Genomic DNA, 21,385 nt, shown 5'->3' on the forward strand with positions numbered 1-21,385 from the left:
TCAAGAGACTATCTGATTGGCCCAACCCGGAGGTCAGATGACCATTCCTGGTTCAATCAGTTTTGGCCAGGGAGAGCCATATGACACCAAGATGGCTTTGGGGGTCCATTCCTTTATCTGAGAAGGAGTCTGGGATGGGCATTCACCCTAACATGTGATAGTGACAGCAAGGCAGAATTGTACAATGGAAAGAACACTGAATGAACAGTCAGATGGTTCAGTCTTGTGTTAGCTCTCCCATGGAGTAGCTCCCTTCTCTGGGTCTCAAATACTCTATTAAATGAGGAATTAGACTAGTTGTTCTGTTAAGAACACTTCTAGCCCCCAAATTCTAGGATATCCCATTTACAGAATAGGGATGCATACCTATTAGAGAGAACATGTAAATTGACAAAAAGCACAGAATGTTGTGAAAAAATAAAAACGATCATGTTCCGTGAAAAACAATTGATAGAACCGTCTCCAGGGTAAGGGGAGAGAGTGGAGGTTGTCATTCCCAGGATGCAACAGAGGTAGACCAGTGCTTCCCAAAGCTCAGTGTGCTTCACCAGCAGAGGCTGCTTTAGCTGCAGATCCCCAAGTCTGTCCCCAAATGATCTGATTCAGCAAGTCACCCCAGGTGACTCTGATGCAGGTGACTCAGAAGGAAGGGGGGAGAAGTGATCATCTTCTGGAAACACCGCATCGTTGTTGTTGTTGTTAGGTGCCATAGTGCATGTGGGACTTTTCAAAGGGTTAGAGCTGCCTTATGAGAAGCTTAGCTTCCTGGGGGAGGTAGCGATCTCCCCACCTTTGGTAGCATACGAGAAAGGCAGGGCTGCACCGGATGACCTCTACTGTCCCTTCCAGCCCCTTATTTTTCCAATTCTCTGAAGTTCAAACAGAATCAAGACTACATTGGGAGCTCAAGACCCAAGCTGGGAAAGGCATCGCTCTCTTCCTCAGGCCACATCCCTGGGCCTCACTCATTTAAATTGGAGGCCACAGATCTTATGTCCAGACAATGGGAAGAGAGGGTATACTAGAATCAACTGTTCCTGCTCTGCCTCTCCCATTGTGGGTCCTGGGCTTTTAGAGGGTGGGCCACTAGAATTGCCTGTAAGGCTTTTTCTCATACTTTTTTGTGCTCACTCATCTCCAGAAAAGAGCAGAATCTGGGGAGGAGGTGGGAGTTCAGCCCTAGAATCTGCCAGGGGCTCCAGAGGCTGAGGCTGGACGATCAGAAGAACGGCAGTGGCTAGTCCTCCTCTGTCAGGGCTGGAAGATAAAGCACTGCCTCCTCACTGAAGCCTGCACTGATTACTGAGCCACTCCCGACATCTACGCCTCTGAGGTCCCATAGCTCTTGGGCCTGCAGTTAGCACCTGGGGCCCTTTGTGGCTTGAGAGAGACCCAGACACGTCTGGAAATTTAATACTTTAATAGAAAAAAAAAATTTTTTTATAGAGGGCGCAAGAATTCACAAAGCACCTCCACACCAAAGATCCATTTATTCCTCTTAATAATCTTGTGGGGCTGGCTGGGAGTGTATCAGGTGGGGAAACTGAGGGTCAGAAAGGTTGGCTGGAAGAGAATGTAGATATCTGCCTCCCTCTTCTTCTACGTTCTATTTCACCAGGGAAGCTCTTAATTAGAGACAAGGGACCACCCCACCCAAACAGGGCTGCAGCTGGGACCAGGAGGGGCTGGGCTGTCATGGTGGTGAGTGGAGGGAGTAGTGCCAGCTTCACCTCCTTCCTTATTAAGCAGATGGGCCTGTCTCAGGAGCAAGGAGAAGTGATCAGCTGGGATAGAGACCTTGGAGAACAGGGAGGCAGAAGGGCAGAGGGGAGGATGGTGTGGATCTGGGTGTCAGAAGACCAAGAGCCTATGTTTTTGATCTGGAGCAAGTGCCTGCTTCTCCCCACGCCTTAGTGTCCCCATCTGTACATTTAGGGAGTTAGACACTACGATGTCACTTCCTGCTCCGGAGTTTTAGGCTCCTCCCCTGTCTGCTGCCTCTCTGAGCCTCCACCTGGCTTTTAACAGCAGAAACAAACAAACAAATCCCTTGCTGTCCGGTCAATTCCAGCTCATAGCAACCCTATAAAACAGAGTAGAACTTCCCCATAGGGTTTCCAAGGAGCAGCTGGTAGATTTGAACTGCTGACCTTTTGGGTAGCAGCCATACCATTTAACCACTGTGCCTCCAGGGCTCCCCCAGCAGCAGAGGGCCCGGCAATAAGCACCAACGTGGCCCACAGCAAGTCTCTGGACTTTCAGAACACCTCTGTCTGTCCCCAAACCCCACTCTCCACTGCTGTGAAGTTTCCTGGAAACCTTCCCCAAACCCTCCCACTCCACCTCGACCGTGGGTGGCAACCCCACAAAAAGCTGCAGTAATCAGGACTGACCAGAAGATGGAGCCAAATGCCCGTGGAATCCTAAACAGTCTCATTTCCTGAGTTTTTATTTCCAGGGTTAAAGATGCAGAAACCAAGCCACGGAAGCCGTAAAAGGTTTCCTCAAGGTCTCCCACCTGTTAAGTGGCGGGGTTGGAAATGAAACCCTTTCATCTGCCCCTCAGGCCATCAAGTATCCTACCAAATTTTCTCTGAGTTTATGCCACTGAGTCCCTTTCAAGATGTAAATCTTGAACTCCTTAATTTTATCTTCGAATTTGAGTTTTGTAACAGGGACCGATGGGAACATGGAGAATGCACTGGGGGCTTGGCGCTTCAGCTCACTCGTGACCCGCCTTCAGCCACCTTCCCAGACCGGCTGTCAGCCACCCACTTCTGTGCTCTGCCCCTGAAGGGGGCTTGGGTACCAGCACAGAGAGGGTTTGCTGCTTGCCACTTCCACTCCGTCACCTGGCGTCGCTATGAGTCAGACTCGACTGGATGACACCCAGCCCCACCAACAACAATGGAACATGGGGTACCATCAGACCTTGCCAGCATCAGCAAGGATTGGCCAGAACTTAGCTGTTTTAATCGATTGACGTGGAAGAGTTGATCTGTTACTCTGGATGCAACCGTGTCTATGGGAGAAGGGGGACTGCGACAGCAAGAAAGAGTCTTGAGAGAAGCCTGGTCTTCAAAGGAATATCATTTGACCCCTAAATGCTTTGTTCAAGATCCCAGACCCTTTCCTGCCATTATCTAAATCAAATCTCTAAGCTTATTACTCATAAAGTGAATGGGATCAGGGTGGGGAAATGAGGTCCAACCTGTAGCTTTGGCTCCAGGATGAAGGAAATAACCAGAATCTAGCAGGCTTAAACTGGTTGTGTGGCCAGAATGAAACTTGGTCATGGGCTTACCTCACTCCACCATGGACTTAAGTGCCCTTCCCCTGTCCCATCTCTCACACTCCCAATCCAGAAATTTAGGGTTCCTCACTAAGAAATGCAACCGCAGGGTGAGACAGACAGCAAAGGGAGCAGGGGGAGCAGATTCTGGACTGGGATTTTGCTCCAAGGGCTTCGTCACCTTCATCCTCACTCTGGGAGACCAAAATCAAAAACCAAGCCTATTGCTGTCGAGTCAGTTCTGACTCATGGCGACCCCATGTGTTACAGAGTAAAACTGCTCCGCAGGGTTCTCAGTGGCTGTGACCTTTATGGAAGCAAATCCCCAGGCCTACGGTAGCCCCATAGTTAAGCACTTGGCTGCTCACCAAAAGGTTAGCAGTTTGAATCCACCAGCTGCTCCTTAGAAACCCTATGGGAAGTTCTAGTCTTTCCTTTAGGGTGGCTATGAGTCTGAATGGACTTGACAACAACAGGTTAGATTTTGGTTTGATATTCTTCAGCAACGCCATTAGGTGGGTTTGATCCATCATCCTTCAGGTAAGTAGTCAAGTGGCAAGCCATTTGCACCACCCAGAGGCAGACGGAACCATTTACATTTTACAGAGGAGAAAACAGTCTCTGAGTGATCATCATTTACTCAAGCATTTTTTTTTTCAACATTTCATACCTTATGGTGCTTTATTCTCTGTGAAGTGCTTTCATTGGAGATTTACAAGATGCTTTTTTAGGTAAGGCAGAGAAAGGTAGATGTTTTTATTCCTTTTTTATGGGTGAGGAAGCTGGCTCAAAAAGAAAGGATAAAAGACCAAGGCAAGAAGCCCACTTTCTCTACTCTCAGCCTCCATAAGTAGCCACGCAATGAATTTGGAAACAATATCAGGAAGCTTTGGGACTTCATAATATCCCCTGATATGATTATCTCATAGTCATAATCAGCATAGCTAATATTTAGGGAGTGATTACTATATCCCAGGCACTGAGCCAGGCACAAGTGTGCCTCACCTCATCCAACACTGTGAAGTGAGGGGCACCTCCATTTTACAGTTTAATGAAACTGAGGTACAGAGAGATTGAATGACTTGCCAGGTCACAGAGCCACTAAGAGGTGGAGCCGGGACTTGAACAGAGACTGTCTGGCTCAGAGCTCAGCCTCCTCACTCTTAAACATTTTGCTGTTCTTCCTTCTAAGGAGAAATGAGCAGGGAAAGGACTGTAAGCCGGGGTGGATTTAAAATTGCCACTGACTGCTGACCTGGGCTGTCTATACCAGGTAGCAATGGTCCCTCACCTCAACCCCATTTGAGTGGTCTCTTTTCATGGCAGGCCAACCATGAAGATAAAGGAGAACCAAGAACCACCAAAAGTCTCCTCCTTAAACCCGAAGAACTATGAAATGCAGAAGAAAACCCTCAGCAATAGTTATCTCTTTGTGCTATTCTGCATTCTCTCTCAGGTTGGATCTTGGCATTTCTCTTCAACATTGACCTTTGGTGCAGCCTCTCCTGGTTTCTCTTCTAGGGCTTATTCACGGCACCAGTTGGCTTTTCCAGCTGGGCTTCCTATGAACTTGTATAGGCCCACACACATATGTATCTTCCTTTTGTCTCTAGGTAATCAAAAGAGACAGGCTACAATACGCGTTTAACCAACAGGACTCTTCAGGGAGCTTAACTCTATCAGAGAGAAAGGACTTATTTTTCACATTTAGTAAGAATATAGCAGAAAGTCCCAAGTAAGTCACATCCCTTAAAAGGGTGAAAATCATTCCGTCACCCTCTCTGTGGTGGCTGCCTCTGTCCCTCACCCTGCCCATGCTTAACTTCTTCCTTGTAGGGCAAGGTTGGCAGTTCTTAAATTATGTGTTTCTTTACTGCCCCTGTTAAACTCAGGTCAGAATTATCTAATTGGCTCAGCATCCATTCAAACCACGGAAAATCCAAAGCTCTAGGCCTAATCTCCTCTTTTTATGACTGTGAATCAAGAAGCAGCTCCGAGTACAGAAAGAACAGGGTTTGAATCCTTGCTCCACCACCTTCTCACTGTGTGATCTTAAGCTAATTTCTCAACCTCTGCAGACTACAAGTGCCCTCATCTGTAGAAGAGGGGTTAGAACAGTCCTAGCTTTATGGGGCTGTTGTGAAGATAAAAGGGATAATATATTTAAAATCTTCAGTACAGTGGCCTGGCATATAGTAACTACTCAATTAATATTAGCTATAAAAAAATTTTTTTTATATTAATGCTCACATATTAATGCTATTATTACTAATAGATCAAAGGTGTCTCAATGTAAATCTTGTGAGTTGGGGCTACGGCAGAATTAGAACCCAGCTATCCTGAAACCTGGTACAATGTTGTTGTTATTATTAGCTGCCATCCAGTTGGCCCCTGACACATGGCAACCCCATGCACAACAGGATCAGACTACTGTGACCCATAGGGTTTTTGCTGGCTGATTTTCAGAAATTGGTCACCAGGCCTTTCTTCCTAGTCCATCTTAGTTTGGAAGCTCTGCTGAAACCTGTTCAGTATCATAGCAACACACAAGCCTTCACTGACAGATGGGTGGTGGCTACACTTGAGGTGCATTGGCCAGGAATCAAACCCCGGTCTCCTGCATGGAAGGTGAGAATTCCACCACTGAACTACCACGGCCCACTCCTGCTGGAGAAGCTGTGTTAAAACCCTTTGTTTACATATGGTTTTCATTTAATTTGTAGAGCTTCCTTTACCTGTTTGACGCATCTAGTGCTGTTATGACAGAAAATACCACAAATGGATGGCTTCAACAAAGAGAAATTTATTCTTTCACAGTCTAGAGGCTAGAAGTCCAAATTTAGGGTTCCAGCTCCAAGGGAAGGCTTTCTCTCTGTTGGCTCTGGGAAAAGGTTCTTGTCATCAATCTTCCCTGGCTGAGGAGTTTCTCAGTGCAGGGGCCCTGTGTCCAAAGGATGTGCTATTCTCCTGGCTTTTGTTTCTTGGTGGTATGAGGTCCTCATGTCTCTCTGCTCAGTTCTCTCTCTTATATCTCAAAAGAGATTGGCTTAAAACACAACCTAATCTTGTAGATTGAGCCCTGCTTCATGAACATAACTGCCTTTAATCCTGCCTCATTATCATGATACAGGTAGGATTTACAAAGCGTAGGAAAATCACATCAGATGACAAACTGGTGGACAATCACATAATGCTGGCAATCACGGCCTAGCCAAGCTGACACACACTTGTGGAAGAGACAATTCAATCCATAACACAGGGATTCCATAAATATGTGGACTTAATTGAGAAGGATGGATCAGAGTCCTCCAGAATATCTTTCAAACCCCACCTGCAATCCAATCACCCCATTTCAGAACCTGCTACCAAAGCACCTGCTTGTTGAGAGGAGCCAGATCGGGCCACGTTTTCCACCATCCTGCTCTGAGTGTCCACAACAGGGATTTGCACACGGGCAAGTGGGCCCACTGGTCGCCAAATCCTCACGGGGAGTGCACATTTCCTAACCCTTTGGTCCCTTGGCCCAAAGCCTTCCTCCTTCCTTTATTTTTTTAATTGAGATATTTATTGAGATAATTGTAGATTCATATGCAGGTATAAGAAATAGTTCAGAGAGATCCTGTGTACCCTTTACCCAGTTTTCCCCAATGGTACAATATCACTACCATGATATTGTCATTGATACAATCCATAGATATTAATTTCCCCAATTTTACTTATACTTATTTGTGTGTGTGTATGCATTTAGTTCTATACAGTTTATCATGCATATGTCTATGTATCCACCACCATAGTCAACACACAGAATGGTTCCATCACCATAGGGACCCCTCAAATTATTACCCTTTTAAAACCAGTCCTACCTCCACCCCTTCCCCACCCCCATTTCTGACCTCTGGCAACCATGAATGTGATCTTTATTTCTATAATTTTGTCATTTCAAGAATTTTATATAAATGGAATTATACAGTATATAATCTTTTGGAATTGGATTTTTCCACTTGGCATAATTTCCTTGTGATCCGTCCAACTCCTTGCATGTATTAATAGTTGGTTCCTTTTAGTTGCTGAGTAAGTAACCCAGTGTATGGAGGTACCACAGTTTAACCATTGGCCCACTGAAGAACATTCCAGTCTTTGGTTATGACAAATAAAGCCACAATGAACATCCGTGTACTCCTTCCTTGTGGATCACTAATTGATACAGATGCCCTTACTTCACTGAAGGTTTTGTTCCTGCTGTTGCAAACACAATTTGTCACCACACGGTCCTTCCTATGCCAACTCCTAGTGGCTCTGGATAATGTGCCCGGATGCTCCCCTACAGATATCCACCACTAGGATCGACACCTCCAGGTGCTTCTCCTTAAAGAAATCAAGTAGAACAAGCCCGCCTGGGCTCACGCTGCAGCAGCTCTGCCATTTATAGCTGCGAAATCTTGAGCAAGTCACTGAACTCTCTGAATCTGTTTCATAACCATCATAATAAAGCAGTTGCTGAGGTTTCTTTATTGAGGGCTTACAATAGAAGTATAATGTAATGGTTCAATGCAGGAATCCTGGTACCAGGTGGCCTGGGTTTGAATCCTGACTCTACCACTAGTTGGTTATATGACTCCAGGCAATTTACATTTCTGTACCTCAGTTTTTCCATCTGTAAACGGACATGCTTATAGAACCTATCTCCCAGTGCTGCTGTGGGGTTTAAATACACATAAGACAGAACACAGCCTGGCACATAATGTTCATTAAGCATTACTTCGTACTGCTGTGTGGCAGGCACTGTTCTAAGCACTTCACACAGACTATTTTACTGACTCCTGTCTATGACTTTATTAAAAAGGTATGTAATGAGATCCCTTTTACAGATGGCCTAACTGCCGTTTAGGGCGTTAAGGCACTTGCTCATGGTCATTAGGTTAGAAGACGGAGCTGAGATTCATTTTTGAGTCTATCTTTGCTCCTAACTTCTGTATCATTCTGCAGCCCATAAACAGGATGTTATTGCCCAGCCTTGCAGAGCAGTCGTGAGGGTTACAGAGAAAAGCGTACTCATTCCATGGTACCTGGTACTCAGGCTGCTCCACAGTGTTGCCTTCCTCTTTTAATTAGCTTTGATGGTTGGTGGACAATAGATGATTCTGAAGTTCAACATACAGCAGAAAGTAGCCTCTTGAGACAAGCAGCAAACCACTACAACAAAAGCAGCAATTTGAGATACTGATGGATGCATCTGCAAACATCTGCAGTGCTGACTTAACAATCACAACCAGGTCCGGGACAAGTCCATCCAACTAAGCCACAATTCACAGCAACGGAGCGGCTGTCACACCTGTCTCAGAGGGCTTTGCATCAACAATGCAATGAGACTGCCAGCCAGGGACAACAGCGTGAGCTCCTAGGGGATGAGGGTCACACGTTCTGCGTCTTGTGCCCCCAGCACCTAATCCACCGTTTGGGAGGGAGTGTCCTCGCGGAGTATGTAAGGAACCCCAGTGACGCTCTGGTATAACAAAGGCAGTCCTGTGCTGGGGATCCAAAGACCTGAGCTAAGGTCCCAGATGAGCTTCCTACCAGCTATGTGACTTTGAGGGAGTCATTTCTTCTTTTGAGGCCTCAATGTCCCTAGCTGTGAATGAAAGGTTTCAATTATAAGTGCTTTAGAATCCCTTCAAGCTCTGTATTCTCTACCCGTAGCAGAACACTGAGCCACCCTTTTTTTTTTTTTTTCTCCTCCTCCCTCCTTTCTTTTCTTTTTTCTTCTTTCAGTCAGCCAACAAATATTTTCTGCCATGTGCCAGATCCTATGCCATAAGTTGGGAACTCAATGGTGAGCAAAATAAATACAGAAGAAAGGTACTTAATAAGTTTTTGCTGATTCACTGAATGCTGTCACAAACAATATTCAATTCTTATTTTGTATCTTTTGCTTCAACATACAAGCTAAATATACAGTTTGTATTACTCTCAATGATATGCGTGGGAGAGGTAAAGAATGATCCAGTTGTACTAAACACTTGTAGTTTTTAGATGCCTTCGAGTCAATTTCAACTCATGGCAATCCTATGTGGCAGAGAACTGCCCCAAAGGGTTTTCTAGGCTATAATCTTTACAAGAGCTTGGCAGGTCTTTCCCCTTGCGGATCCTCTGAGTGGGTCAACCAACCAACCTTTCGTTAGCAGCCAAGCGCTTAAGCTTTGCACCACTGGGGCTCCTCACTGAAGACTTAAGTCCTTCAATTCCGACATAAGCAGCTACAATTATTATGTAGACAATTCATACTTAAACAGGTTTGGGGTGAAATTGCCAAGGTCATTACACCTGTTACCCAGTTGAGATTGGCTGGTAGGAACTCTGTGACAATCTTTACCCTCATTCCAACTTACAAACGTGCTTTAACAAAAATCAAGTATACTGGGGCATTCAATCAAGCTGGGAAAGATTACTTCCCCTTCAGTACCAGCTTAGCAATGGCTAGTATGTACAGAAAGGAATGTGGGGGTGACGGGTAGAAATAGATGATGATTTCATTTGATTTTCCATCTCTGTACCTGCCTCTTACATGGGTAGGCCAGTCAGGAACTTTCATGTCTGCAAAGTTCAACAATGATTTGGACAGGTGAAGAGATTACTATTGCCTTTCTTTGTTTTTAGCTCAAAGGACAAGTGAATTGAGAGAATATTCAGGAGTTTTTGGTGTTTGTTATTGTTCTTGTTTTTGTAATTCCCTGAAGAACTAGGGAAGTGATAGATACAAAGGGACTTTGGGATTTTGCCAGGCTATGTAATAAAAAGCAAAGACGGGGTTGCAAGTAAAACAGAAGAAATGAGCAGCCTGGTGCCGGAGGAACATCAGGATGCAGTTGGAAAGTGACACCAGTGGGCAAGTTTTCAAAAGCTTCCTCATATATTTGCCAGAGGCTTTGATGACATATTAAGAGACTCATTATTTTTAGAATTTCCCCACTTCTCAAATGCTTAATAATAAATCTTTTAAGAAAGCGGACGTCATGTTACACTGTGAAGACATAAGAGCTTTCAATATTTAACATTTGTGAAATGCCATGCTTATTGACTGCTCATTGTGCATACAATTTTATTCTGGGCTTTTCCAACCTGAAGATTATTCTCATCTTTAAAATTCAGAGCACATCTGAAAATATAGAGAAATGTTTATTTCTTAAACAATGACATCAATAGCAACTTCCTGTATCTCTCTCTCAAACAGATCTTTAGATGAAAACTAATATAAAAGAGTGTTATTCAGAAGTAGGAACCCACAGGACCTTGTTTCCTGATTATAGGATTAGAAAATTCACATTTGTACATCTGTGTATCAGGGTCTTAGTAATACAACCCATATGAATTACAATTTCAAATTTCAAGTCTGTGAACCTGGATATCTGTTTAAAAAAAAAAAAAAATGTAGCAAAACCAAATAAGGAAAATATAGCTTGTCTTTAACACATTCCCAATGTAACATATAAAAGAAAACAAGAATTAGCACAGAGGTTTCTACTTCTTTTAGATCAAATTAATAAAGCATCTTTTAATCACAGTCTTTAAAGACCTCAGCTGTATGAAAAGAAACATTCACACCAATAATAACCAAACATTTTACCTATCCAGGTATTAAGTGAATTGGGAAGGGGAGTGGCACATTTTAAGAATTAGTGGTAAATTTCAGATACCAGAAACTTGAAAGGAAAATAGTGCCAAAAGGGTATCATCAAGTAACTACATAATGTACCTATTCCAAATAGAATAATGAAGCAACCACCAACCAAAAACCATCACCGTAATCTAACAGGTTCCAGAATGACCCCTGAATCTGTCAGTGAATGTTTATGCTTTTATTTCTCTCTCTACTAAATAAAGGAACTTTAATTCTTTTCTCATTATATTCTAAGTTGAGGGTAGGCAATTATTGTTTGGAATTAATTAATTCTGAATTAATAGTGCTTTCATCATTTTATCAATGGTCCCCAACTTCATTAAAAAACTTTGAGCAGTGATTGGAATTGTAAATGTTCACTTGAAGCTTAATAAAATTAAAAAAAAAAAGAATAGGAGGAGGATATGGAATGTGTAGCTAATTGCCTCCACGAACAACTGCTTCCTTTGCCTTGAGACCAGGAGAACTGGATGGTGCCTGGTTATCGTTACTGAATGTTTTGATCAAAGATTTATAGAAGAAGTCTGATCAAAAGGGGGAAAATGCAGAATAGAATTCCAAATTCTCATGGAATCCAGGCTTTCTAGAGCCATTGAAGCTGGATGAACCCCTGAAACAATTGCCCTGAGTTAACCTTTAAACCTTAAACCAAAAATATCCCCCAAAGTCTCCTTTAAACTAAACAGTAGTTTAGTTAATCAGTAAAGAATGTCTGCCTTGAGCACTGTGCTCCTTTAAGAACTATCTATATGGGAGCAAAATGACAACAGGAATTTGAAAGGTTAGATAGCAAGCTTAGGGGGCAGCCAGTTTAGGTTAATGGGGGAGGAACAATTTGGAAAAGGAGGGTGACAATGCCTGCACCACTAGAAGAATGTAATCAATGTCACTGAATTGTACACGTATTGTTGAACTGGTGTATGTTCTGCTGTGTATATTCTCAACAATAAATATAAATAAATAAGAATATTATGAACAACAACAAAAAAAAAACTTTGAGCAGGCTGACAGGGAACACAGCAGAGAAGCCCTGAGGGACCAGGAGAGTAGTGGGATACAGACCTCAAATTCTCGTAATAAGACCAGACTTAATGGTCTGACAGAGACTAGAAGGACCCCAGAGGTCATGGTCCCCAGACCTTCTGTTAGCCCAAGAATGGAACCATTCCCAAAGTCAGCTCTTCAGATAGGGATTGGACTGGACTATGGGATAGAAAATGATACTGGTGAAGAGTGAGCTTCTTGGATCAAGTAGACACATGAGACTATGTGGGCAGCTCCTGTCTGGAGGGGAGATGAGAGGGCAGTGGGGGTCAGATGCTGGCTGAATGGACATGAAAATAGAGAGAGAGGGATGGAGTGTGGTACAGTGGTTAAATGTTTGGCTGCTACCCAAAAGGTCAGCAGTTCAAATCCACCAGCTGTACCTTGGAAACCCAGTGGGGCAGTTCTACTCTCTCCCATAGGGTCGCTATGAGCTGGAATCGACTCTATGGCAACGGGTTTGATTTTTTTGTTGTTGTTGTTTAATCTAAAATTTGCTCAATTAAGGGCTGCAATCTGGTTAGGTACATAAGGACATACTGCTTTGTCCTAAAATACCTATATCCCTCGTCTTGAATAAAGCTTAATGTTTCTAGATCAAAGAGTAAAAGATGCCACACTGCCATTGCACATGAGGATGAACAGAAAGTAGGCAGCATGACAGCTTCCAGGAATATCTTGCTCAAGGGATACAAGTTCAAACACAGCAACTGAGCCTGAGGCAACAAATTGGGACGGGGGGATGCCAGCCTTATTAACCATAAGCCAAGTGTTTTTCCGAATTTCAGAATTACTCAGGTTATTAGGTGGGGGAGGGAAGGGTGAAATTTGTCTCTAAAAAGAAATACTCATATTAAATATGACCATATTAAAAGAGAGCATATGCAGAATAAATAATACTTTAGTACTACTGGTATACCTTTTTAATCCAAATCTATTTATTTTCCTCCTTGCTTACAAACTGCCCCTACCGAGTAAGATTACATAGAAACTGTCTTGATATCAATCTATGTTATAGCTCTGCTTTGCTCTGTTCTTGGCTTCAGAAAGATACTGGGGCTCATGTTTGGAAGGGTAAATGAAAGGATCAATGGACACAATTATTCAATTTTATTTTAAAGGTTTTAGAAGATGAGTGGGAGAGCTCACAAAATTTAATGAATCATTAAAAACAACAAAGTTTGAGAACTTTTTACAAAAAGTGGATACGAAAATAGCCTTTAGGAAGATGTCTCTTAATAGCCTCTTAAGTTGTTGAACTGAGCCAAAAAAACTTAAGACTAAACATGCTAAAGAATACATTAAAAGGAAAAAATACATTGTGTTTTATAGGTTAAGTCCTGTTATCAATAAACACCATTTCTGTGGGACTCTACAGTCCACTTCAACCATATTCAAGCAATAAAAACCCCGTTACTGAAAGTACTTCAACACTCCTTTGGAGTCGGCTGTTATAGAATTTATCCTGCATATAGGGTATGCATGAAAAATATCCTGGAGACGCAGAATATCTGCAAACAGGAAACCATTTCTATAAATTGCACTTACTGGTCTTAATCTAGTTAAGTGAGGGTCAGTTATAACTTGAGGCTTACCATCGCAGGGTGGGGGTTCGGGGGCTATTTGAAGTCAAAGGCATGTTGCAATAGTTAATTTATGTGGCTACAAATACAATATTCTACAACTTTCTCCTTAATGCCAAATATCTGCTAAGAATAAAAGAGCAGATGCAACTTCCTAACCATTTCCAAAAATTCATGAGATAAACAGTAATCATCAGGGAGCTTATACACACTCAGTTTTCTTACAGGCATAGATTTTATTCTAGAAAGGAGAAAGGAAGTGCCATTACTAGGCCAAACACATGAATTCTAGAATGCAAATTAAGTCATTTCTCTTTTGGATAACAACCAATTATATTCATGGCAAAATTGTTACTGTTTTGCATCATGTCAAAAAAAGAACAGTATTTTTGCCTGAGTGCCCTACTTACCTTTATCTAGAGCCATTATCCTTGGACTTTCTATGAAAGATATTTTTCAAATTTAATTACAACAATTGGGAACGGTAGTGTGAGGGCCTGACTACTTCAGCCAAGTAGTAAGGCAACCAGTTTCCTCTTAAAGCTTGCTCTCCTAACTGAATTTTTCAATAATACTAAAATAACTCTCTTCCCTCACTTCTGCAAGGGTATCCAGAAGACAGTGGCACTTCTTGGCCTTGCCACAAGTCCAGGTCAAATCTCCTCTGTCCTTCAAGGTTCTAACAAAGGCTGCCGGACCTGTAGCTCATGCCTGCGGTGATTCAGTCTTGCTCTCAATGAGGGAGATCTCCAGCATGGGTAAGAGCAGCTGAAAGGCATCCTGGATGTAGGAAGCACTGTTTGATGCCTGCCAGGATTAAAGAAAGCAAGAAAAATACAGTATCACAGTCACCATAAAAGAGGAAATATTCTGTAATACAACAAAGCAATAGATTAAGCCTGACAAATAAGAACACACACTCAACCATCTCAATAAACTCCATTATAGGGGGAAAAAGACGTAGCTCTTAAAATGATACAACAGTACCAAAAATGAATGTCTACATTTTGTCCACTTGCCCATCAAATATGATAGCTGTTCCTTGCATCCTGCTCAAACTCAGCATTCAAAGCTTATTTAGTCCCTGCCTGAGTGGGTCAATTCCACCCCAGCATTTTACAATTACTGAAGAATTGAAAACCCCAATCAACACCCGTCCTCCCCCATTTCTTTGTTTTGCTAACCACAAGCTTGTTTTGAGCAACATTTTTCAGGAAGTCGCAGCAGGTAGTGGCTCCGTCCATTGAACTAGCCCAAGCTACACCTTAAAGCATGCACAGATTGAAGAGCTCAAGACCTTCAACGGACCCCGGACCTGACGGTCACGGGAAAGAACGATGTTTCCCAGCCCATGATTTCACCCAATTCCATTTTAGAACCGAGGGGTCCCACTACACGCACATCTGACAGAAGATGATTTAATATCTGGACCTCCAAGTACGGGCATGGGAGGGCTAAGGGCAGAGAGTTCCGGGTACCAAACCCAACCCCCGATGCCACTGGAAACAAAAAGCTCCCCTGCCCCCTCAGACAGGAAGCACCTGGCCTTACGGTTGCTAGACCCTGTGTTCCTTCTTGTATGTGCAGACAATAAACTTGCCACTTTGTTTCTCTTGCAATTAGTGTCCATCTTATTTCAATTGGCTAATAAAACAGGACAAGAACCTGAGTGGCATTCGGTTACAGAATGATTTCAGAAGGCTCTACCTGTCGGATTTCCAGTCCACTGTGATTGGCTGCTCACAAACATAAACAAGGAATACCACTTTCAAAGATGAAATGGTATAGATACACTTCTATCTGGCATAGCAGACATATTTATGAAAAGCATTATAGAATAATTATGCTCAGAGTTTGCCAGATTTCATTTACACCGGACAGGCTCTCTCACCTTCCAGGAGCATAACAACAGACAGTCCATTACATTAAAAGCGTATAATTGTAAGGACAAGAGTGTTCAAATCTGTTAAGCATGAATATCATTTAGGCATGAAATAGCAATAAGGAACCCACATCAAGTGAGATGACCTTTTTTGGATTTAGCAATGGCAAGTACTTACTCTTTTTTAAACGTCAGTGTGACATACCAAATATACCCAAGAGAGACCTTAGAAGCGATCTAGTTAAGTTTCCTACTTTGTATTTGAAGATAATGAGATTGCCAAGAAGGCAAATGTTAGGTCCAGGGTTATAAGCAAATCAGGGCAGATCCAGGACAAGACTGGACTCCTGGTTTTCAATACAAGTCTCTTTCAACTATACCACTCTGTCATCTACTAAATCACAAACAGATACATATACAGATATAGATATATATTTGCATATATAATGCAAAAAAAATTTTGTTTAAATCATCAGGAGTTTCCCTGACCTGACTATTTAAGAAAAACTATGCAGTTAAGGAATTAAAAGCATTTCCTTGATGGTAATTTTTTTCTTTTTAATTTAAAACTAGAAAGATAAAAGTCCAGTAGTTAAAAATTTAATTCCTATTTAAAACCTAACCAATTATCAAATATATTTTCTCCACTCAGACTTGAAATAAATACGTTTAAACAGACCATCAAAAGTTTAAATTGTAAAAATAGAGTTCTCAAAGCATGGAATCCAGAAAGCATCACATAGGGAGGCAATATAATTAATTGGTCATGGGATAGTCCTGCACCCCCTTCTTCCATTGACTTAATCTTCCACCTCCCTAAATCTAATAAACTGACAAAGAGTATATAAATGCAGGTACCTCTTTGACAAAACCAGGACTGCCAACCAGTTCGTTCTGGTTCGAACCCTTGCTAAAGATTTGCCTTTCCATCTCAGATATACTGAATCAGGATCTACATTTTAACAAGATCCCCTGGTGATTCTTACATATGATAAATTTTGAGAACCATTGCTCTACTAGAGGTTCTCCTAATCGGTCCCTAACCTGCAGCATTAGCATCACCTGAGAACTTGTTGGAGCCCTGGAGGCAAAGTGGTTAAGAGCTTGGCTGCTAACCAAAAGGTCAGCAGTTTGAACCCACCAACTGTTCTTGGAAACCCTATGGGGGAGTTCTACTCTGTCCCATAGGATCACTTGTTTTTTGGGAACTTGTTAGAAATGCAAGTTCTCAGCAGGGGCTTGAACCAGCAGTCAGAAGCCCTGGGCAAAACAAAGCAAAATTTCTTACCAAGGATATGACAAAATGTTTTGTTTTGTTTTTTAACCAATCTCCTGTGTGTAAAACCTTAGTCCTTTAGAAAGCTGTGCTTGCCTGTTTGTAAATTTCCAGCCCTTCATGTTTACCAGCTGGTCTCCAGAAGGTGTTTCATTACTGAAAACTGTCCACTAAGCTGCCAAGTGGAACCCTGGTGGCTCAGTAGTTAAGAGCTCGGCTGCTAAGAGAAGGTCAGTAGTTCAAATCTACCAGGTGCTCCTTGGAAGCCCTATGGAACAGTTCTACTCTGTCCTGTGGGGTCACTATGAGTCAGAATCGACTCGACAGCAACAAGTTTTTGGTTTTTTAAGCTGCCAAGGGACAATACCAAGTAATGACAGCTTACTGCTTCTTCATTTCTACTTTACCCTATAGTTTTGTAATTAATGAACAGGGGTATGCATCAAATACACAGCACTGTGGTCATATTTGCATCAACATGGCTGATCTATCAATCTGGTAATAAAAAAAAAAATCAAAGAAAGTCAGAGACTAAAGACTTAGGAAGAGTTCATTAATCCATAATGCCATAGGAGTCAGAGGCTTAAAAACAATCGCCACTAACCTCTAGAAATACTGCAGTAATTAACGGGTTAAGGACATCTGCATTTTCTTTGACCTAGAACAAAGATATGATAATAATATATATATTATATTATTATTATACAGTGTTAAATGAACACAGCAGGTTAAAAAACAGTAACTAGGCTTTATGATCCCACTGGAAACACATACACACTTACAACCATACATAAATACAAGCATTTTGGACATAACTGAAAGATGAAACTTCAGCTTCCTTTATTCCTTTCTATGTTATCTGAACTGAGCATTGCTTTGTGGTTTTTTATTGACTTTCGAGAAATGTCTTCACTTTATGGAAGAAAGGCACATTTGACCAGAATACTTTAAAACAAATTACGCATATATGGAACATGTGCTCAAAAAACTCAGTAGTTTTTAAGAGTGGCTGTTTAGAAAATTCTCATTTCCTGGAAATAAAAATTCAAATTTAATACTCCCACCTGTTAGCACCTTACAGTAGATTTGCTGGGTTAAAGTATCTTTATGGAACATGTGGAAAGATTTGGCCTCAGAAGAAACCTAGGAGCTCTTTTAAAGAAAATACTACTAGGAAAAGAGAAGCTGTATCACAGGATTATCCCTTACAGGAATAATCTAAACTCAAAGTAAGAAAGATTAATTTAGGCCATGGTCTTAATTAAAACAAATTTAAGGGCTAGAGTAACTACCGCTGCATTGGCACTGATACACTTACTACAAAGTGATTTTCATTTGCTTGATATGTAAATTATATCTCAATAAAGCTATTAAAAAAACAGACATTAGCCCAATAAGAGACATGAACTCTTACCCCAGCAGTTGTTAGGCAGGTGGTGAACTCTTTAGACAGAACAGACAATTCTTTGCATAACACAACTGTTACCCTGGGAAAGATGGGAGAAGTGTCAGTAGGGTTCTTTTTTATCTTTTTCTTCCTCTGTTTTTAATAAGCTATATTTAACAATTGTTGGAAGAAAACAAACCACTTGTCAAGGATTGAATTATGTCCCCCCAAAAAATGTGTTTATCAATTTCACTGGGCCATGATTTCCGGTACTGTGTGATTTTCCTGTATGTTGTAAATCCTGCCTCTCTGATGTTAATGAGGGAGGATGGGCGGCAATTGTTTTAGTGAGGCAGGACTCAATCTGTAAGGCTGAATTGTATCTTGAGGCAATTTCTTGAGATATAAAAGAGGGAAGCCAGCAGAGGGACAGGGGGACCTCATATCACCAAGAAAGCAATGCTGGGAGCAGAGCGGAGTCTTTTGGACCCAGGGCCGCAGTGCAGAGAAGCTCTTAGTCGGGGGAAGATTGACGGAGAAGGGCAGGGCAACAGAGAGGGAAAGCCTTCCCCTGGAGCTGACACCCTGAATTTGGAATTTTAGCCTACGTTACTGTGAGGAAATAAATTTCTTTGTTAAAGCCATCCACTTGTAGTATTTCTATTATAGCAGCACTAGATGGCTAAGACACCACTCCAGGTACTTTATGTGAAAGAGGAATGCTTTCAAAGGGAGTAAATACGCCCAAATCAGCTAAAGTACTTAGGGACCTAATGTGTTTCAGGACCCATTTGAGCAGGTTTCATGCTACAAGGAAGAGGTGGTTCAGCCCTCAGAAAACATTTTTCTACAAAATCCTCTAGAAAGTATTATATACTTTCAAGTTTAATCAAAGGAAATAACTAAGATACACTTTAAGGAGAAAACACAGTACTTAAAAGACCCTACATTCCATTTAGGAGTATATTTAAAATATACAGTCATTAATTCATTTATTCAACAAATATTTACTGAAAGTCTTTTATGTGCCAGGTACTGTTCTAGGGCACTGGGGATATATCAGTGAATAAGCAAAATCCCAGTTTTCATGGATTCTAATTTAATTTGCTAACTAAGGGGAAGACTATGCGCAAATGAAATTAAATATACATATATATTTCAGGCATATATACAGGTATATACACACAAGTATACATCTATGTGTTCGTGTGCCTGTGCGTGCGTGCGTGTGTGTATTATCATTGTAAACCACTGAGTCCATTCCAACTCATAGTAACCCCATGTGACAGAGTAGAACTCTTCCCTAGGCCGAAATATTCACGGAAGCAGATAACCAGGTCTTTCTCCTGCAGAACCACTAGGTGGCTACTAAGACTGATAAACTGAACTAGTTTGCCAAACATGAGTTGCTTAATCAGAAAGGGCAGATTTATAATTTAGATTTATCAAGATTCAATCAAAAGAAACATCCTTGGCTGCTTACTAACTAAAACCCAAAATGAACAAACCTCTAATATGTAGGTGCAATGTGAATAGAGCTTGCTGAGAGGCAAGTTCCTAAGTTTCTGAAAATATGCTGAGAAAACTCTTTCAGCAATTTCCATCAGTTAGAGGGATGCTCATTACACTTACTGGGAAAGGGTTCTGCTCCTCTCTACGGCTGTCACTTCCTGCTTCTGACCATGCAGGACCAACGCTGCTGTTTTGTGGAACAGTTCAATTGAGCATGCAGTCAGTTCTGCTAGACTCCGGATTGCAAACGCATGGATATCCTGGTAGGAAAAACAAAACAAAGACTAAAAAAACAAAATATTGTTTTTTTTATCCTCTATGAAATGACCCAACTGTGCTTCTCTCATTCTGAAGAATTCAGTATCTCTAAGGTCACTGACACTAATGTTGTTGTTGTGTGCTGTCAAGTCAATTCAGACTCACAGTGACCCTATAGGACAGAAAAGAACTGCCCCCAGAGGGTTTTCCAAGCTGAATCGACTCGACGGCACTGGGTTACTGGGTTTAATCTTTACAGGAGCAGGTTGCCAGGTCTTTTCTCCCACGGCACTGCTGATGAGTTCTAACCACCAACCTTTCGGTCAGCAGCTGAGTACCTGACCATTGTGCCACCGGGGCTCTTTGCAGACAGTGAGAGTTATCCCTAAATAAACATTTTCCTTTTCTCCCATAGTAATTTTGCATTTGGGCTCATAGCTGCAGAAACAAAGGCTTCCCTGAAATCAGGTGGTGTCACGTAACTAAGTTTTGGCCAAAGAGATTTAGATAGAAAGCATCTTGTGATACCGTCTGGGAATCTTTCCTTATGACACAACAAATGCACCCTTTATCTCCTTTTCTTCATGCCTTCTTTCATCCTATAGCCTGGAACTAAGATGCTATTATCTTGGACTATAAGGTTGTAACTATGCATAGCAGTGTAACGAAACAGAAGGAACCTGGGTCCCTGATCATGGTACCCGCATCTCAAATCTGCAGAATACGGCTTTGTTGTTTGGTTACCTCTATTGAATTTTTATTGACTTGCTCAGTACTTTCCACTTCCAAATATTTTTCCCCTTCTTCTTTCTCTGCTAAGGGCTTGGTCAGAGATGTCTCGATCCATTCGTAGGCAGTATTTCTTGCCTGAACAAAAATAAGATTATTGTCCATTCAATTCCTCTAACCTCAGATTATGCTAGTCTTGTGGAATTCAGTGCTAATACTCTTACCCAAACATATCATGTAGCCTTTCAGTCCTTATCTTACTAGACCTCTCAATGTCACTTACTGCTATCCATTCATTCCTTGAAGTTCTCTAGTCCTTTGGCTTTTTTAAAACACTGAAATATAACTTACATACAGTATAGTGCACAAATCTCCAGAGTTCATATATATATGCCTGTGTAACTGGCAGATCAAGATACAGAACATCTCAATAACCCAGAAGGTCCTCTCATGCTCCTTCCCAGTCAATACTATGTCTCCTTCCCTCTGCTCTAAGGTAACTACTCTTCTGTCTCACTATAGATTTTACCTGTTCTTAAAATGCATATAATGGAACCGTAAGTACGTTCTATGCTGCGTCTGGCTTCTTTTCCTCAGCAGAATGTTTATGAGATTCATGCAGATTGTTGCATGTATCAATAGTTCATTCTTCTTTATTGCTGTGCAGTGTATCATTTTATGCACATACCATAATTTATCCATTCTCCTGCTAACAGACCTTTGGGTTGTTTCTAGTTTTGTTTGGCT

At 41.7% G+C, this 21,385-nt stretch overlaps 1 protein-coding gene across 1 annotated transcript in view; it reads right to left on the reverse strand.

Moving 5' to 3' along the window:
- Window positions 1-13,106: 13,106 nt before the first annotated feature.
- The window catches only part of FAM114A2 (family with sequence similarity 114 member A2), a 41,100-nt gene continuing 32,821 nt past the window's right edge, over window positions 13,107-21,385 (reverse strand). Inside the window, exons 10-14 of the mRNA XM_049874165.1 lie at window positions 20,654-20,776; window positions 19,772-19,911; window positions 18,167-18,239; window positions 17,357-17,410; window positions 13,107-14,401 (exon numbers count right to left, since the gene is read on the reverse strand). Coding sequence (XP_049730122.1) covers window positions 14,300-14,401; window positions 17,357-17,410; window positions 18,167-18,239; window positions 19,772-19,911; window positions 20,654-20,776 — 492 coding nt within the window. The 3' untranslated portion in view covers window positions 13,107-14,299. The remainder of the gene's footprint in view (window positions 14,402-17,356; window positions 17,411-18,166; window positions 18,240-19,771; window positions 19,912-20,653; window positions 20,777-21,385) is intronic.

Source organism: Elephas maximus, chromosome 2 (assembly GCF_024166365.1).
Source record: "Elephas maximus indicus isolate mEleMax1 chromosome 2, mEleMax1 primary haplotype, whole genome shotgun sequence".
NCBI classification, from domain to species: domain Eukaryota; kingdom Metazoa; phylum Chordata; class Mammalia; order Proboscidea; family Elephantidae; genus Elephas; species Elephas maximus.